Genomic DNA, 20,901 nt, shown 5'->3' with positions numbered 1-20,901 from the left:
AATAGCGAGTGGTACTCGATCGAGTACGAGTATTTCGAATAACGCAGTATTCGATCGAATACCTACTCGATCAAATACTACTCGCTCATCTCTAGTTAGCTCGAGAGTTTATGTTTACACAAAATATTATCTTATTGCTATAATGTATATGATTTTTCTGTGGAAAGGGTTAATTTCATTATTTTATAATCAGGTCTATTTCTGAATTCTTTAATAGAATCTGAAGATAGCCCAGAGGACAGAAGAACATGGCCAACTCTATTACCTCTCAGAAAACTTACATTGATGAATTTAACCCCAAAGATTATTTACAGACATACTATGTGGCAGGAGAAGGAATGCTTTTAGGACAATGGACAGAATTTGTATTAAGACATCTGCATGAAACTTTCACAATAGGTAAGTCATTCACTATTTTCATTTTATTATTCGAGATAAGTGAAGTGATTTGCTTTGAGCATGGTTTGGCGTGGATTTTGCAAAAAGATCAGATTCAAGCAAACCTTTGGCAGTACAGTTTATTCAAGACAGCTAAAATGGTGAGGTGGAAGCATAGAAAAAGCAGAAAAGAATGATCACATTACCTTGGGGATCTAACGGCTCTCCCATAATGCCTTGCAACCAAGCAGCCCTCATCCCAAGGAGCAGCCAATAATGAAGGACTATGGTTTGAACGTCAGGGGTGCGCACACTTTTTCAGCATGTGAGCTACTTTATAAACTGACCAAGGGATAAGATCTACTACCCACTTCTTGTGAGCGGGGCCTGTGGTGGGGGTGGGGCCAGGGGGCCAGGGCGGGGCCTGTGGGCGGGGCAGAGCGTGAGAGCAGGAGACAGCTCTCCGGTGTCTGCTTGTTCACAGCGCAGGCTGAGAATCATCTCCGGACACTTGCAGGTGGGGCCGCCACAGCCCTGACTGCGAACGAGTGCAAGAGATAATTCTCAGCCTGCGCTGTGAACAAGCAGACACCGGGGATCCCTGGCTGCATCCCGCGATCGACCCATACGTCCTTCGTGATTGACCAGTAGATCGCGATCGACGTATTGGGCACCCCTGGTCTACGTTCATAGGACTAATGATTCATAGGCAGTAAAGAAAGCCCAGGTAGAAAGAGAAGATATGTATTTTGTTAGGAGAGATTAGAGAGATAGGAGCTTCTCAGTCAGGATAATGCACAGATAATACAGTAGTGTCTTTCTTACGAAGGAGTGGAGAAGACGACTTACATTTCATTCACCCCTTCTCGACATCCGCTGTAATAGTATATGCACTGTATTTTGGTATATTTTGGCTACTGTTTTTATTGCAAAAGCAAAATGAAGCAAAGTAAGGCCCAGTCCACAGCTGCGTTCGGTATTCCATTTGCGGAGGTCGCTTGGGAAAATCCGAACGGAATACCGAACGCATTAAAAAGCGGTTAGCAAAGAAGCTACATGGACCCCATAGACTATAATAGGGTCTTTGTAGTTTCCGCTCGGTGTTTGCATGAATCATGCAGAGAGAAAAGTGCTGCTTTTATGTGAACCAGGCCTCATATAATATGTTATATATGATCAAAATCCTGACATTATAATTATTGTGCTATTTTTTTTTTTTTTTAAGGTAACATAAGAGGAAAGACACTGCTGGATTTTGGCACCGGACCCTCCATTTATCAACTCCTCTCGGCTTGTGAAGTGTTCGATAAAATCATTGTCTCCGATTTCCTTGAGCAAAACCGTATTGAATTCCAGAAATGGCTGAAGAAGGATCCAGAAGCTTTTGACTGGACTCATATTATAAAATTTGTTTGTGAGTTGGAGGGAAACAGGTAAGTTCTTTATCAAGCGTACACTTTCTTATTACATACTGATGTATATGGGTATGCTATAACTAGAAAAGAATATAATTCCAATATGCAATGAGGTTATGTAGGGCTAGTGTTAATGCACAGCATACAATCTCACTACACAGAGTTGCAGAGAAATGTAGAGAAAGAGAAGATAAAGAAATAAGTCTCTTAGACAGTGAGTGTTTGTCACTATGCAGCTAAAAGTATCATGAAGCTGTACAGGCCATATAAAAAGAGCTAAATAAAATCAGGCTGCATGATATCCCTCATCATATCTGCACACGTGGTCAAAATTGTTGGTACCCCTTGTTTAATGAAAGAAAAACCAACAATGGTCACAGAAATAACTTGAATCTGACAAAATGGAATTTGCCAAACTACATGTTGACAAGCCACAAAGCTTCTGGAAGAATGTCCTATGGACAGATGAGACAAAAATCAAATTTTTTGGCAAGGCACATCAGCTCTATGTTCACAGAAGGAAAAATGAAGCATATCTGGAAAATAACACTGTACCTACTGTGAAACAAAGAGGAGGCTCTGTTATGTTCTGGGGCTGCTTTGCTGCATCTGGCACAGGGGGTCTTGAATCTGTGCAGGGTACAATGAAATCTCAAGACTATTAAGGGATTATAGAGAGAAAGGTGCTGCCCAGTGTCAGAAAGCTTGGACTCAGTCGCAGGTTATGGGGCTAGTAACAGGATAATGACCCAAAACACACTGATAAGAATGGCTAAGAGGAAAACATTGGACTATTCTGAAGTGGCCTTCTATGAGCCCTGACCTATATCCTACTGAGCATCTTTGGAAGGAGCTGAAACATGCCGTCTGGTAAAGGCCCCCTTCAAACCCGAGACAACTGGAGCAGTTTGCACATGAGGAGGGGGCCAAAATACCTGCTGAGAGGTGCAGAAGTCTCATTGACAAATACAGGAATCGTATGATTGCAGCGATTGCCTCAAAAGGTTGTGCAACAAAATATTAAGTTAAGGGAACCATCATTTCTGTCCAGGCCTGTTTCATAAGGTTTATTTGAAAAAAAAATTCTGTTGAAGCGAAAAGCAAAGTCTGACTTTCATTTGTTCATTTTCATAGAATTTTTATTTATTATTACTTTTGTCAGATTCAAGTTATTTCTGTGACCATTGTGGGTTTTTCTTTCATTAAACGAGGGGGGACAACAATTTTGTCCACGTGTGTGTGTCTTACTCTGAAACACTACAATGTTTCAGGGAGAACAGTTCAAAAAAGAGCCAAACTATAAGAAGTGTTCATGGGATTGCCACAATGGAAGGCCAATGCAGTACATCGCCATTCTGTTGTGGCTTTCCTCTGTTGTTTATCCCCAGATGAATCGGCCTAACCGTCAGGAGCTCCTGAGCTATGGAATCTGTGGCAAAATCTAGCAGGATGTTGATTTTTTCTCAGCGTCCTGCTACAATCTCTGCCTCCCATTGAAAGCAAAGGGAGGCAGATTGGAGACTGAATCTGTACGGCTCCACTCCCGGTTCCGTGGTACATTTCTAGGTGTGAACATTTCCTCAAGTTGTTTTCTCTCAAAGACTGTAGGGTTTTACACTGAAGCAAAGTTGCTAGTTGAGACCTGTCAAGATTTAATGCTGCCAATGTTCGACAGATTACAGAATTCTGTGTTAAAAAGTTAAATTTAGGACTAGTTAAAGGGGTGGGTAGGGAAACACGGCACTTCTATTGTGTGAGGTGCACTGATAGGGTTTCACCCCAAAAACCAATAGTACCTGGGCATCTTCCATATACTTGGTACTTCCACGGATGCTTTGCTTCACCTTATTTCTTTAGTGTATTGTACGACATCTAGAGGGAACTATTTTTTTTATTTTTTTTTCTTATAATGTTTCATTAACATGCAAGTTACATCATACAATGTAACTCATTATTCTTGTATGTTTAAAGGGAGGATTATGAGAAAAAGGCAGAGAAACTCCGCAGTAAGGTGAAAGAAGTCCTGAAATGTGATGCTCTGCAAAGAAACCCTTATGATCCGCTCATCGTGCCACCAGTCGATTGTCTCCTGTCTTGCCTCTGTCTTGAATGTGCTTGTAAAGACATAAAGACATTCTGTAATGTTCTGAAGAATTTCCAAGACTTGTTAAAACCTAGAGGTCACCTTTTAATTTTTAGTGGATTAAATGCTACTTTTTACAATGTTGGTGAAAAGCCATTTAGGTCATTGACCACTAATAAGGAAGATCTGGAGATGGCATTTACAGAAGCTGGCTACCAAATTGAAAAAGCTGTGTATGTGCCGCGTGCCGATAAATCATGGGATATTTCTGATTTTGATACTCTGTATTTTATCCATGCCCGTAAACCAATGTAATTCTAAAAACTCTTATGCTAAGTGTCAAGATACATTTTTCTACATCTGCACATTTTAGTTTGCAATAATGATGCAAAAAACTAGTGAACAAGTGATCTGGGTTAGATAAAATCACTTAACTAAATGAATGCTCTACTGGGGAACATGGGCAGTAATAGAGTCTATATGTAAAAGTAATAGAACCTACAATTTAATAGCTACAATGTTGCATACTTAGATTGGAAGTGTCAGGTTATGATCTCCTGGTGAAAGTGTGTTGTTATATTGCTTTGGGGGTTATTAAAGAGGACCTTTAGCGCACTGTCGGCTTTTCCGATCTGTGCCCTGGGTGAAGAGCTATTGGTCCCGGTACCGTAGCTCTTCACAGTCAGAAGGGCGTTTCTGACACTCTGTCAGGAACATCCTTCTGCACAGCAGCGCCTACAGTGCTGTACATTGTGACCGGAGAGGAACGCCCCCTCCCTCTGCTCACAGTGCTCATCCATAGATGAATATTATCAGGAGGGGAGGGGGCGTTCCTCCCCGCTCACACTGTACAGCGCCATTGGCGCTGCTGTGAAGAAGGACGTACCTGACAGACTGTCAGAAACGCCCTTCTGACTGTGAAGAGCTACGGTACCGGTACCGCTAGCTCTTCACCCGGGGCACAGATCGTGAATTCAGCGCACTGTTGGCTTTCCAGCAGTATATAGAATTGCCTGTGCCCAAATCCACGAACGGTCCTCTTTAAGCATTTTACTAATATGTAAAGTATTTATATCCAACCGAAGTACAGGTAGGCAAGAATAATCTTAGACTTTTAATTGGTTTCAATACATTGCTTGAAAATTGTCCAGCAATAGCTCTGTCCTACTGAACCTACCTAATACCTACTTTCTGTCTCAAAGAAAAATAATAATTATAGTCTTTTCTAATAATTAGTTGTTAATATATTGAAATCCCATGGTAAATATGTATACTACTAATTCCTTTATTGCTGACATTTTCACATGTGACCTTGTTATTTGAAAAAGCATGTTTGCCTATGATTAGAGATGGGTTTGACAGCTCAGGTCCCTGTTTTTTTTTTTAATCAAACAAATTTGGTGCAATCCACACCTTAAACTGGCTTAAAACACTTAGAACACTGTCAGGGCTCTTAGGAACCTATCTATAAAACATAGTGTGGAACATTGTCAGGGCTCCTAGGAACCTTTCTATAAAACATAGTGTAGAACACTGTCAGGGCTCCTAGGAACCTATCTATAAAAAATAGTGTAGAACACTGTCAGGGCTCCTAGGAACCTTTCTATAAAACATAGTGTAGAACACTGTCAGGGCTCCTAGGAACCTTTCTATAAAACATAGTGTAGAACACTGTCAGGGCTCCTAGGAACCTATCTATAAAAAATAGTGTAGAACACTGTCAGGCCTCCTAGGAACCTTTCTATAAAACATAGTGTAGAACACTGTCAGGGCTCCTAGGAACCTATCTATAAAACATAGTGTATAACACTGTCAGTGCTCCCAGGAACCTATCTATAAAACATAGTGTAGAACACTGTCAGGCCTCCTAGGAACCTTTCTATAAAACATAGTGTAGAACACTGTCAGGGCTCCTAGGAACCTTTCTATAAAACATAGTGTAGAACACTGTCAGGGCTCCTAGGAACCTATCTATAAAACATAGTGTATGACACTGTCAGGGCTCCCAGGAACCTATCTATAAAACATAGTGTATAACACTGTCAGGGCTCCTAGGAACCTATCTATAAAACATAGTGTAGAACACTGTCAGGGCTCCTAGGAACCTTTCTATAAAACATAGTGTATAACACTGTCAGTGCTCCCAGGAACCTATCTATAAAACATAGTGTAGAACACTGCCAGGACTCCTAGGAACCTTTCTATAAAACATAGTGTAGAACACTGTCAGGACTCCTAGGAACCTTTCTATAAAACATAGTGTATAACACTGTTAGGGCTCCCAGGAACATATCTATAAAACATAGTGTAGAACACTGTCAGGGCTCCCAGGAACCGATCTATAAAACACAGTGTGGATAGACAAAAAACAGCACCGAGCTGCACATAGTGAAGTACCGTACAGTAAAGAGGTCAATGAGACAAGAAAGCTTCTCACCTTGTAAGGTTGTGATCACAACCGTTTTGTCAGTTTGTAGACCATTTATGGAGGGGAGGTCTTATGCCCCTGGAGGGGAGCCAGCAGAATCCACGTCACCCTAGGTGTAGGTAATGGCAAAAAATGGACCGGACAAATAGAGGATCCCTGCGCTCAATCCATCGTCTTTAAAATCTCTCTTTATTTTGAAAAAGTACACACAACGCGTTTCGGGCTAGCTGCCCTTTTTCAAGTGTATAGACTAAACAAAAATAAGAACAATAGCCCCAAAAGGGGAAAAGCAGCAATAAGCAAACCAGTACAAAGTAATGAAAAATATATATATACACCCAAGTATCCGAAAAGGCATCCACATGTGCTGTGGCAATTTGAAAGATGTGTTGCAAGACATGTTGCTACTATAGCATAAAACTGACAGAACATCATTTTTCTATATATATACTAAAACATTCAGCGTGTTGCCAAACTTAATTAGTTTATGTATAAAATTTACATCAAAGATGATAATTGTGAAAAAAACTAACAGGTACATGGAATCATTCTATAACCAGCCTTAGGCTAAATCCAATTTGAGTGGAGTCTATGCATGATAAAATACAATGCCAACAATAGAACAGTCACAAACAGTCAAGAATAGTCACTCAAAAAAGGTCTTACCTTGTAGCTAACGTCGAGCTGGATGCTTGATCCAGCTGACCAGGTCTAGACCTTTAAATAACATTGGTGGCAGTGAATGCTTAGGCGCCTTTTCCGGGCGCATGCGTGGACAGCCGCACGTGTGAGCGGCGTCCAGCGGTGTAGAGAACGCATGCGTCGGACCAGCCCGCCGCACGCATGCGCACCTGGGCTCCTAGTAACCTATCTATGCAATAAGGCAAACCCAGTCAAAGTTATAATAAAGTAAAAAGTTAAATTATTATACACTGGGATCTCTTTAGCTGCCAGGGTATCATAAAAGGTAGGCCCAGACCCATTTTCATACTCACCTTCCGTTACCTCTTTGGGCCTCATTGTGGAGTGTAGCGGTCACATCGGCAATCTTTATTCTGTTTATTATCTCTATCTATAATGTACTTTTTGGTGTAAACTTTTTGGTGTTATGTGTAAACGTTTCCACATCATGTCTAAAGGGCCATTTAAATAAGTGTTTCCATCATATCATATTATGCAGACCTGAATTAACAATCTAATGACTGCTTCAGTTTGCAGAAAAAATACTCTGAGTATCTGTAGAAGGGCGAGTTACTGGTACACAAATAATCTAAAGGGACATAAATTTGCTATGGATTAAAAAAGTGGTGGAGATCCTGGCATGATCCCTGAGAGAGATGGATGAGCCTCTAAAGATTTGTTTTGTGTTTGGTTCAGGTGGTACAGTCCCATGATACATTTTCGGTCAAAAAATGTGGGTCAAATCAGAGTTGTGAATCTAGCACATGACACGGTCAGGTCTCCTAGGTCTCTATCTACCCATTTCTATCTCTCTAAGGCTGGATTCACACCAGCGTTTGAACTTCATTCGGGAATTCCATCCCTGAATGCACTTGAAAAATACAAACAGAAAAGTCCTGCAATCGGGACTTTTCTCTCCGTATTTTTCGTGTGGAAACTAGGCAGAAACCTGGTGGACCTCATTATAATCTATGAGGTTTGTGGGTTTCCACAGGTAACCACAAGTGAAGGGAAAGCCGAACACTCATGTGAACCTAGCTTTAGGCAAACATAGCCAAGGTAATATCAGAGTGACAGTAACGTATGTTTATGGGAAAACTGATGATAGGCCCTGGATACAAACTGCTACTTTAACTACATACTTTGCCGTAACTATTAACCCTTTTCCTACATGCATAATACCATTACATTAGATTTGGGGTCTTTAAAGATTGCAACCGGTCTGCCAATATCGGAGGAGCCTTCCTGTTTCACCACTTTGCCTCAAATAAAAATTTGTTTTAAAAATTTCTGGCACTCTCAGAAACAAATAGGAAGCATGAGTTATATTTGGTGGTCCTGTGAGATCATACAGCAGTTCTGATCTGAAGCGGAAACCCAGATTTCTAGAGATAAGGGCCAACAGATCCAACTTTCTCAGGAAACGTTCTTCTCTCCAGACCACAACAGAATCTCTGCCTATCCAAGACTGACTTCCTTACCCATCTCATTGAAGCTGCCGAGATGCTAGCACCACTCTTCTGGCTTCAAACAACCCCTCCTAGCATTCAACTTTGTAGGGAAAAAGTACATCAGATAGCTAGATATGAAGAAATTCTCAGCAGGAAAATGCAGAACCATGATGGATACCTGAGTGTGTGGTCCCCCTGGTGGCAGCACTGCTTAATCCCTAGCTGAAGTCCATTCCTGACCTCACTCTTCATGGTAGATTGTTGTGCCTGGTTCAAAAGTGAAGTGGCTGTTTGCAAAAAAAAAAAAAAATACCTGCCATTATCCATACAGAATTAGACTTTCAGACTCTATATTGTATAAGGAAAAATATCTTTGTACCGTGTTAGCCAGTGGATATGAAATATAAAAAAAATTAGTCTTCAGTAGTTGATACCTTTATTAATCGCTAATTAAAAATGAGGACATATTGCGAGGTTTCGGGATTACTAAAATGATACCAGCCTGATGAAGGGATCATTTTAGTAATCCCAAAAGCTTGCAATATGTCATTATTTTTAGTTAGTCATTAATAAAGGTATCAACTACTGAAGACTACTCAAAAATTATTATTTTTTTTATATTTCAGGCTCCATATTTTAATTTTTATTTGTTAGTATTTTGTAAATCCACATTTGGCTTTCAACACTGCCTGAATCCTTCTGGGCATGCCCTCGATCAGATTCAATTAATGGTTCAATCGAAATCTGATCCTAGGTAGAGATGAGCGAACAGTAAAAATCGAGATTCGATATTCGTTTCGACTAGCCGCTCAATATTCAACTACTCGAATCGAATATCGAATCCTATTATACTCTAGGGGGGGAAAATGCTCGTTTCAGGGGTAGGCAACGTTCGATCAAATTATACTTACCAAGTCCACGAGTGAGGGTCGGGCTGGATCCTCCGAGAAGTCTTCTCCTTGCAGCGTCCCCACGGCGTCTTCCGGCTCTGAATTCACTCTGCCAGGCATCGGGCCTGAGCAGAGCCAACTGCACATGCCCGCACTACAAGCGGACATGCGCAGTCGGCTCTGCCCAGGCCCGATGCCTGGCATAGTGAATTCAGAGCGGGGAAGCTGCATGGAGAAGACTTCTAAAGGTAAGAGAAGAACCAGCGTTGATTGGCCAACTGTATAGCATTCGGCCAATCAATGCTGGTTCTGCATCGAACTTTTCCATTCGAATAGCGAGTGGTACTCGATCGAGTACGAGTATTTCGAATACCATAGTATTCAATCGAATACCTACTCGATTGAGTACTACTCGCTCATCTCTAATCCTAGGTCTCTTTTATATGATCCCAATGTTGGTGCATACTGGTTGAATCATTTGGGTACAATTATAGCTTTTTCTTAAACTCTACCCACAAGTGTTTGTTTAGGTTGAGGTCTGGAGACTGTGCTGGCCAATCCAGCACCTCTACTTCATTGTCATTGATTGAACCATTTCTTCACTAATCTTGAAGTATGCCTTGGGTCGTTGTCCAACTGGAACACTATGTCATCCTTGTAATACCCTTAGTACAAAGTATCTCATCTTGTAGGATAATCACATATAGCGCAGCATTGAGACCACCATCAATCCAGGTCAAGTATCCAATGCCTTTGGCTGTGAAACAACCCCATATCATCTGGCATCCTTCACCAAACTTGACAGCTCCACAATTTCTCGATCTGTTAGCCCCCTTTTCCCTTGTTATTTCCAGAACCATTTGCACCCATCAGAGTCCAGTCTATTTACTTTCATGGATGTCTGTGTTTTCACTATTACGAAGCATGTGAGCCACCTCCACTGCTGTGTTTGTTGCACCAGAACTGACAGACTTTGTGATGAACTGACTTGTACACTCTGATATTTTGGCTTTTCCTTTGGAAATCAACCTAATAGCACGCTGAGCTATTAGGGAACGTAGGATGTAAAACAACAATGCAGTTACATGACAAGAATCTGCATAACTAACCATATGCTAAATAGTTACAAGTCAATTTATTTATGAACTAGAGAAGATGACAGTAGAGATGAGCGAACAGTGTTCTATCGAACTCATGTTCGATCGGATATTAGGCTGTTCGGCATGTTCGAATCGAATCGAACACCGCGTGGTAAAGTGCGCCATTACTCGATTCCCCTCCCACCTTCCCTGGCGCCTTTTTTGCTCCAATAACAGCGCAGGGTAGGTGGGACAGGAACTACGACACCGGTGACGTTGAGAAAAGTAGGCAAAACCCATTGGCTGCCGAAAACATGTGACCTCTAATTTAAAAGAACAGCGCCGCCCAGGTTCGCGTCATTCTGAGCTTGCAATTCACCGAGGACGGAGGTTTCCGTCCAGCTAGCTAGGGCTTAGATTCTGGGTAGGCAGGGACAGGCTAGGATAGGAAGGAGAAGACAACCAACAGCTCTTGTAAGAGCTAAATTCCAGGGAGAAGCTTGTCAGTGTAACGTGGCACTGACGGGCTCAATCGCCGCAACCCAGCTTTCCCAGGATCCTGAATGGAATACACTGTCAGTGTATTCCCGTATACCCGATATATACCCCCGATACCCGTTCCAACGGTGTGCCCCCCCACCTTCACCCCAGAAATACCCTGCAAGTCCCCTAGCAATAGAATTGGGGCTATATACACCCACTATTTTTGCTACTGCCATATAGTGCCATTGTCTGACTGGGAATTCAAAGAATATATTGGGGTTACGTGCACCCACAATTTTTACTACTGGTATACAGTGCCAGTTTCTGACTGGGAATTCAAAGAATATATTGGGGTTATAAATACCCTCATTTCTTGCTACTGGTATATAGTGCCATTGTCTGACTGGGAATTCAAAGAATATATTGGGGTTACGTGCACCCACAATTTTTACTACTGGTATACAGTGCCAGTTTCTGACTGGGAATTCAAAGAATATATTGGGGTTACGTGCACCCACAATTTTTACTACTGGTATACAGTGCCAGTTTCTGACTGGTAATTCAAAGAATATATTGGGGTTACGTGCACCCACAATTTTTACTACTGGTATACAGTGCCATTGTCTGACTGGGAATTCAAAGAATATATTGGGGTTATAAATACCCTCATTTCTTGCTACTGCCATATAGTGCCAGTTTCTGACTGGGAATTCAAAGAATATATTGGGGTTACGTGCACCCACAATTTTTACTACTGGTATATAGTGCCATTGTCTGACTGGGAATTCAAAGAATATACTGGGGTTATAAATACCCTCATTTCTTGCTACTGGTATATAGTGCCATTGTCTGACTGGGAATTCAAAGAATATATTGGGGTTACGTGCACCCACAATTTTTACTACTGGTATACAGTGCCAGTTTCTGACTGGGAATTCAAAGAATATATTGGGGTTACAAATACCCTCATTTCTTGCTACTGCCATATAGTGCCAGTTTCTGACTGGTAATTCAAAGAATATATTGGGGTTACGTGCACCCACAATTTTTACTACTGGTATACAGTGCCAGTTTCTGACTGGGAATTCAAAGAATATATTGGGGTTACGTGCACCCACAATTTTTACTACTGGTATACAGTGCCAGTTTCTGACTGGGAATTCAAAGAATATATTGGGGTTACGTGCACCCACAATTTTTACTACTGGTATACAGTGCCAGTTTCTGACTGGGAATTCAAAGAATATATTGGGGTTATAAATACCCTCATTTCTTGCTACTGCCATATAGTGCCAGTTTCTGACTGGGAATTCAAAGAATATATTGGGGTTACGTGCACCCACAATTTTTACTACTGGTATACAGTGCCAGTTTCTGACTGGGAATTCAAAGAATATATTGGGGTTACGTGCACCCACAATTTTTACTACTGGTAAACAGTGCCAGTTTCTGACTGGTAATTCAAAGAATATATTGGGGTTACGTGCACCCACAATTTTTACTACTGGTATACAGTGCCATTGTCTGACTGGGAATTCAAAGAATATATTGGGGTTATAAATACCCTCATTTCTTGCTACTGGTATATAGTGCCAGTTTCTGACTGGGAATTCAAAGAATATATTGGGGTTACGTGCACCCACAATTTTTACTACTGGTATACAGTGCCATTGTCTGACTGGGAATTCAAAGAATATATTGGGGTTATAAATACCCTCATTTCTTGCTACTGGTATATAGTGCCATTGTCTGACTGCGAATTCAAAGAATATATTGGGGTTACGTGCACCCACAATTTTTACTACTGGTATACAGTGCCAGTTTCTGACTGGGAATTCAAAGAATATATTGGGGTTACGTGCACCCACAATTTTTACTACTGGTATACAGTGCCAGTTTCTGACTGGTAATTCAAAGAATATATTGGGGTTACGTGCACCCACAATTTTTACTACTGGTATACAGTGCCAGTTTCTGACTGGGAATTCAAAGAATATATTGGGGTTACAAATACCCTCATTTCTTGCTACTGGTATATAGTGCCATTGTCTGACTGCGAATTCAAAGAATATATTGGGGTTACGTGCACCCACAATTTTTACTACTGGTATACAGTGCCAGTTTCTGACTGGGAATTCAAAGAATATATTGGGGTTACGTGCACCCACAATTTTTACTACTGGTATACAGTGCCAGTTTCTGACTGGGAATTCAAAGAATATATTGGGGTTACGTGCACCCACAATTTTTACTACTGGTATACAGTGCCAGTTTCTGACTGGGAATTCAAAGAATATATTGGGGTTACGTGCACCCACAATTTTTACTACTGGTATACAGTGCCAGTTTCTGACTGGGAATTCAAAGAATATATTGGGGTTATAAATACCCTCATTTCTTGCTACTGCCATATAGTGCCAGTTTCTGACTGGGAATTCAAAGAATATATTGGGGTTACGTGCACCCACAATTTTTACTACTGGTATACAGTGCCAGTTTCTGACTGGTAATTCAAAGAATATATTGGGGTTACGTGCACCCACAATTTTTACTACTGGTATACAGTGCCAGTTTCTGACTGGGAATTCAAAGAATATATTGGGGTTACAAATACCCTCATTTCTTGCTACTGGTATATAGTGCCATTGTCTGACTGCGAATTCAAAGAATATATTGGGGTTACGTGCACCCACAATTTTTACTACTGGTATACAGTGCCAGTTTCTGACTGGGAATTCAAAGAATATATTGGGGTTACGTGCACCCACAATTTTTACTACTGGTATACAGTGCCAGTTTCTGACTGGGAATTCAAAGAATATATTGGGGTTACGTGCACCCACAATTTTTACTACTGGTATACAGTGCCAGTTTCTGACTGGGAATTCAAAGAATATATTGGGGTTACGTGCACCCACAATTTTTACTACTGGTATACAGTGCCAGTTTCTGACTGGGAATTCAAAGAATATATTGGGGTTATAAATACCCTCATTTCTTGCTACTGCCATATAGTGCCAGTTTCTGACTGGGAATTCAAAGAATATATTGGGGTTACGTGCACCCACAATTTTTACTACTGGTATACAGTGCCAGTTTCTGACTGGGAATTCAAAGAATATATTGGGGTTACGTGCACCCACAATTTTTACTACTGGTAAACAGTGCCAGTTTCTGACTGGTAATTCAAAGAATATATTGGGGTTACGTGCACCCACAATTTTTACTACTGGTATACAGTGCCATTGTCTGACTGGGAATTCAAAGAATATATTGGGGTTATAAATACCCTCATTTCTTGCTACTGCCATATAGTGCCAGTTTCTGACTGGGAATTCAAAGAATATATTGGGGTTACGTGCACCCACAATTTTTACTACTGGTATACAGTGCCATTGTCTGACTGGGAATTCAAAGAATATATTGGGGTTATAAATACCCTCATTTCTTGCTACTGGTATATAGTGCCATTGTCTGACTGCGAATTCAAAGAATATATTGGGGTTACGTGCACCCACAATTTTTACTACTGGTATACAGTGCCAGTTTCTGACTGGGAATTCAAAGAATATATTGGGGTTACGTGCACCCACAATTTTTACTACTGGTATACAGTGCCAGTTTCTGACTGGTAATTCAAAGAATATATTGGGGTTACGTGCACCCACAATTTTTACTACTGGTATACAGTGCCAGTTTCTGACTGGGAATTCAAAGAATATATTGGGGTTACGTGCACCCACAATTTTTACTACTGGTATACAGTGCCAGTTTCTGACTGGGAATTCAAAGAATATATTGGGGTTACGTGCACCCACAATTTTTACTACTGGTATACAGTGCCAGTTTCTGACTGGGAATTCAAAGAATATATTTGGGTTATAAATACCCTCATTTCTTGCTACTGGTATATAGTGCCATTGTCTGACTGGGAATTCAAAGAATATATTGGGGTTACGTGCACCCACAATTTTTACTACTGGTATACAGTGCCAGTTTCTGACTGGGAATTCAAAGAATATATTGGGGTTATAAATACCCTCATTTCTTGCTACTGCCATATAGTGCCAGTTTCTGACTGGTAATTCAAAGAATATATTGGGGTTACGTGCACCCACAATTTTTACTACTGGTATACAGTGCCAGTTTCTGACTGGGAATTCAAAGAATATATTGGGGTTACGTGCACCCACAATTTTTACTACTGGTATACAGTGCCAGTTTCTGACTGGGAATTCAAAGAATATATTGGGGTTACGTGCACCCACAATTTTTACTACTGGTATACAGTGCCATTGTCTGACTGGGAATTCAAAGAATATATTGGGGTTATAAATACCCTCATTTCTTGCTACTGCCATATAGTGCCAGTTTCTGACTGGTAATTCAAAGAATATATTGGGGTTATAAATACCCTCATTTCTTGCTACTGGTATATAGTGCCATTGTCTGACTGGGAATTTAAAGAATATATTGGGGTTACGTGCACCCACAATTTTTGCTACTGGTATATAGTGCCAATTTCTAACTGGGAATTCAAAATGCGCAAGGCTCCCGGAAAGGGACGTGGACGAGGCCGTGGGCGAGGTCGGGGGAATGGTTCTGGGGAGCAAGGTAGCAGTGAAACCACAGGGCGTCCCGTGCCTACTCCTGTGGGGCAGCAAGCATTGCGCCACTCCACAGTGCCAGGGTTGCTTGCCACATTAACTAAACTGCAGGGTACAAACCTTAGTAGGCCCGAGAACCAGGAACAGGTCTTGCAATGGCTGTCAGAGAACGCTTACAGCACATTGTCCAGCAGCCAGTCAGACTCTGCCTCCTCTCCTCCTATTACCCAACAGTCTTGTCCTCCTTCCTCCCAAAATTCCCAAGCTTCACAGAACAATAACCCCAACTGTTCCTGCTCCCCAGAGCTGTTCTCCGCTCCTTTCATTGTCCCTCAACCTGTCTCTCCACGTCACGATTCCACGAACCTAACAGAGGAGCATCTGTGTCCAGATGCTCAAACACTAGAGTCTCCTCCATCTCCGTTCGATTTGGTGGTGGATGACCAGCAACCCACCCTCATCGACGATGATGTGACGCAGTTGCCGTCAGGGCATCCAGTTGACCGGCGCATTGTGCGGGAGGAGGAGATGAGACAGGAGTTGGAAGAGGAAGTGGTGGATGATGAGGACACTGACCCGACCTGGACAGGGGGGATGTCAAGCGGGGAAAGTAGTGTGGATGTTGAGGCAAGTGCAGCACCAAAAAGGGTAGCTAGAGGCAGAGGTCAGCAGCTTAGGCGAAGCCAGGCCACACCCGGAATCTCCCAAGATGTTCCAGTTCGTACCCAGCCCCGAAAAACTCCCACCTCGAGGGCACGTTTCTCGAAGGTGTGGAGTTTTTTCAAGGAATGCGCCGAGGACAGATATAGTGTTGTCTGCACAATTTGCCTCTCGAAATTGATTAGGGGCTCTGAGAAGAGCAACCTGTCCACCACTTCAATGCGCCGTCATTTGGAATCCAAGCACTGGAATCAGTGGCAGGCAGCAACGGCAGGACAAAGGCCGCCTGCCGTTCACGCCACTGCCACTGCCTCTGCCACTGCCTCTGCCTCTGCCACTGCCACTGCTGACTGTGCTGGCGATGCACTCCAGAGGACGAGCCAGGACACCACTTCATCTGCCTCCGCCACTTTGTTGACTTCTCCCTCATCCTCCCCTGTTCCTGTCTTATCTCCTTCTCCTGCACCATCAAAGGCACCATCAGGCGCTTCTTTACAACAACCCACCATCTCTCAGACATTGGAGCGGCGGCAGAAATACACTGCTAACCACCCACACGCGCAAGCCTTGAACGCCAACATCGCTAAACTGCTGGCCCAGGAGATGTTGGCGTTCCGGCTTGTTGAAACTCCCGCCTTCCTGGACCTGATGGCAACTGCGGCACCTCGCTATGCCGTCCCTAGCCGTCACTACTTCTCCCGGTGTGCCGTCCCCGCCTTGCACCAGCACGTGTCACTCAACATCAGGCGGGCCCTTAGTTCCGCGCTTTGCACAAAGGTCCACTTGACCACCGACGCGTGGACAAGTGCATGCGGACAGGGACGCTACATTTCACTGATGGCACACTGGGTGAATGTAGTTGAGGCTGGGACTGCTTCCCAAACTGGCCCGGTGTACCTCGTCTCCCCGCCTAACATTCCTGGCAGGGACACGAGAAGAACACCCCCCTCCTCCTCTACCGCCTCCTCCTCCGCCACCGCCTCCTTCTCCGCCAACGCCTCCTCCTCCGCTGTTAGATTGACCCCAGCTACGAGTTGGAAACGTTGCAGCACTGGCGTTGGTAGACGTCAGCAGGCTGTGCTGAAGCTGATCAGCTTGGGGGACAGACAGCACACTGCCTCCGAGGTGAGGGATGCCCTCCTCGATGAGACGGCAATATGGTTTGAGCCGCTGCACCTGGGCCCAGGCATGGTCGTTTGTGATAACGGCCGGAACCTGGTAGCAGCTCTGGAGCTTGCCGGACTCCAACATGTTCCATGCCTGGCCCACGTCTTCAACCTAGTGGTGCAACGTTTCCTAAAGAGCTACCCCAATGTTCCAGAGCTACTGGTGAAAGTGCGGCGCATGTGCGCCCACTTTCGCAAGTCGACAGTAGCCGCTGCTAGCTTAAAATCTCTCCAGTAACGCCTGCATGTGCCACAACACCGGCTTTTGTGCGACGTCCCCACACGCTGGAACTCAACGTTTCAGATGTTGAATAGAGTGGTTGAGCAGCAGAGACCTTTGATGGAATACCAGCTACAAAACCCTAGGGTGCCACAAAGTCAGCTGCCTCAGTTTCTCATCCATGAGTGGCCATGGATGAGAGACCTTTGTGACATCCTACGGGTGTTTGAGGAGTCCACAAGGAGGGTGAGCTCTGAGGATGCGATGGTGAGCCTTACAATCCCGCTCTTGTGTGTTCTGAGAGAATCCCTGATTGACATCAGGGATAACTCAGATCACACAGAGGAGTCAGGGATAGCATCCGATCCGTCACAGCTGGAGAGTAGGTCCACACATCTGTCCGCTTCATCGCGTTTAATGGAGGAGGAGGAGGAGGAGGAGGAGGAAGAAGAGTTGTCCGATGATGTGATGGTGATACAGGAGGCTTCCGGGCAACTTCGAATCGTCCCATTGTTGCAGCGCGGATGGGTAGACATGGAGGATGAGGAGGAAATGGAGATTGAACTTTCCGGTGGGGCCAGAGGAGTCATGCCAACTAACACTGTGGCAGACATGGCTGAGTTCATGTTGGGGTGCTTTACAACCGACAAGCGTATTGTCAAAATCATGGAGGACAACCAGTACTGGATCTTTGCTATCCTTGACCCCCGGTATAAAAACAACATCTCGTCTTTTATTCCGTTGGAGGGGAGGGCCAATCGCATCAATGCTTGCCACAGGCAATTGGTGCAGAATATGATGGAGATGTTTCCAGCATGTGACGTTGGCGGCAGGGAGGACAGTTCCTCCAGTAGGCGACCAAGTTCTCACCGGTCCACACAAACGAGGGGCACACTGTCTAAGGTCTGGGACACCTTGATGGCACCCCCTCGCCAAAGTGCCGCCACAGAGGGTCCTAGTGTCACCAGGCGTGAGAAGTATAGGCGCATGTTGCGGGAATACCTTTCCGACCACAGCCCTGTCCTCTCCGACCCCTCTGCGCCCTACACGTATTGGGTGTCGAAGTTGGACCTGTGGCTTGAACTTGCCCTATATGCCTTGGAGGTGCTGTCCTGTCCTGCCGCCAGCGTCCTATCTGAGAGGGTGTTCAGTGCAGCCGGTGGCATCATCACTGACAAGCGCACCCATCTGTCAGCTGAGAGTGCCGACCGGCTCACTTTGATAAAAATGAACCACCACTGGATAGAGCCTTCATTTTTGTGCCCACCTGTGTAAAGCACCCCAACATGAAACTCCATGTCTGTACTCAACCTCTCCAATTCCTCCGCATCCTCATACTCATCCACCATAAGCGTTGCACAATTCTGCTAATACTAGGCTCCCTCCAACATGATTTCCCCCAACTCTGCTGGTTAGAGGCTCCCTCCACCCTGATTTCCACCAACTCTGCTGGTTAGAGGCTCCCTCCACCCTGCTTTCCCACAACTCTGCTGGTTAGAGGCTCCCTCCACCATGAATTTGCCCAAACTGGGCTGGTTAGAGGCTCCCTCCACCATGAATTGGTCCAAATTGGGGTTTTTAGAGGCTCCCTCCACCATGAATTGGTCCAAACTGGGCTGGTTAGAGGCTCCCTCCACCATGAATTGGTCCAAACTGGGCTGGTTAGAGGCTCCCTCCACCATGAATTGGTCCAAATTGGGGTTTTTAGAGGCTCCCTCCACCATGAATTGGTCCAAACTGGGCTGTTTAGAGGCTCCCTCCACCATGAATTGGTCCAAACTGGGGTTTTTAGAGGCTCCCTCCACCATGAATTGGTCCAAACTGGGGTTTTTAGAGGCTCCCTCCACCATGAATTGGTCCAAACTGGGGTTTTTAGAGGCTCCCTCCACCATGAATTGGTCCAAACTGGGGTTTTTAGAGGCTCCCTCCACCATGAATTTGCCCAAACTGGGCTGTTTAGAGGCTCCCTCCACCATGAATTGGTCCAAACTGGGTTTTTTAGAGCCTCCCTCCACCATGAATTGGTCCAAACTGGGGTTTTTAGAGGCTCCCCCCACCATGAATTGGTCCAAACTGGGGTTTTTAGAGGCTCCCTCCACCATGAATTTGCCCAAACTGGGCTGGTTAGAGGCTCCCTCCACCATGAATTGGTCCAAACTGGGCTGGTTAGAGGCTCCCTCCACCATGAATTGGTCCAAATTGGGGTTTTTAGAGGCTCCCTCCACCATGAATTGGTCCAAACTGGGCTGTTTAGAGGCTCCCTCCACCATGAATTGGTCCAAACTGGGGTTTTTAGAGGCTCCCTCCACCATGAATTGGTCCAAACTGGGGTTTTTAGAGGCTCCCTCCACCATGAATTGGTCCAAACTGGGGTTTTTAGAGGCTCCCTCCACCATGAATTGGTCCAAATTGGGGTTTTTAGAGGCTCCCTCCACCATGAATTGGTCCAAACTGGGGTTTTTAGAGGCTCCCTCCACCATGAATTGGCCCAAACTGGGCTGGTTAGAGGCTCCCTCCACCATGAATTGGTCCAAACTGGGCTGGTTAGAGGCTCCCTCCACCATGAATTGGTCCAAATTGGGGTTTTTAGAGGCTCCCTCCACCATGAATTGGTCCAAACTGGGCTGTTTAGAGGCTCCCTCCACCATGAATTGGTCCAAACTGGGGTTTTTAGAGGCTCCCTCCACCATGAATTGGTCCAAACTGGGGTTTTTAGAGGCTCCCTCCACCATGAATTGGTCCAAACTGGGGTTTTTAGAGGCTCCCTCCACCATGAATTTGCCCAAACTGGGCTGTTTACAGGCTCCCTCCAGCATGAATTGGTCCAAACTGGGGTTTTTAGAGGCTCCCTCCACCATGAATTGGTCCAAACTGGGGTTTTTAGAGGCTCCCTCCACCATGAATTTGCCCAAACTGGGCTGTTTAGAGGCTCCCTCCAGCATGAATTGGTCCAAACTGGGGTTTTTAGAGGCTCCCTCCACCATGAATTGGTCCAAACTGGGGTTTTTAGAGGCTCCCTCCACCATGAATTGGTCCAAATTGGGGTTTTTAGAGGCTCCCTCCACCATGAATTGGTCCAAACTGGGGTTTTTAGAGGCTCCCTCCACCATGAATTTGCCCAAACTGGGCTGTTTAGAGGCTCCCTCCAGCATGAATTGGTCCAAACTGGGGTTTTTAGAGGCTCCCTCCACCATGAATTGGTCCAAACTGGGGTTTTTAGAGGCTCCCTCCACCATGAATTTGCCCAAACTGGGCTGTTTAGAGGCTTCCTCCACCATGAATTGGTCCAAACTGGGTTTTTTAGAGGCTCCCTCCACCATGAATTGGTCCAAACTGGGGTTTTTAGAGGCTCCCTCCACC

General features: G+C 44.3%; 1 protein-coding gene across 1 annotated transcript; it reads left to right on the top strand.

Moving 5' to 3' along the window:
- Window positions 1-246: 246 nt before the first annotated feature.
- On the top strand, window positions 247-4,191 carry LOC142209496 (nicotinamide N-methyltransferase-like). Its single transcript, XM_075278493.1, has 3 exons — window positions 247-399; window positions 1,604-1,811; window positions 3,765-4,191. Exons 1-3 carry the CDS (start codon window positions 249-251, stop codon window positions 4,189-4,191), a joined length of 786 nt encoding a protein of 261 aa, XP_075134594.1. The 5' UTR covers window positions 247-248.
- Window positions 4,192-20,901: the final 16,710 nt, after the last annotated feature.

This window comes from Leptodactylus fuscus, chromosome 6, assembly GCF_031893055.1.
Source record: "Leptodactylus fuscus isolate aLepFus1 chromosome 6, aLepFus1.hap2, whole genome shotgun sequence".
NCBI classification, from domain to species: domain Eukaryota; kingdom Metazoa; phylum Chordata; class Amphibia; order Anura; family Leptodactylidae; genus Leptodactylus; species Leptodactylus fuscus.
Note: the sequence above shows the minus strand (reverse complement) of the source record. Positions and strands in the feature narration are given on the sequence as shown.

Bases quoted from the DNA above. Each gene is read 5' to 3' on its own strand.
- LOC142209496 (XM_075278493.1), top strand. From the start codon at position 249: ATGGCCAACTCTATTACCTCTCAGAAAACTTACATTGATGAATTTAAC. The intron at 400-1,603 runs GTAAGTCATTCA...TTTTTTTTTAAG, and splicing joins GCATGAAACTTTCACAATAG to GTAACATAAGAGGAAAGACA. The intron at 1,812-3,764 runs GTAAGTTCTTTA...GTATGTTTAAAG, and splicing joins TGTGAGTTGGAGGGAAACAG to GGAGGATTATGAGAAAAAGG.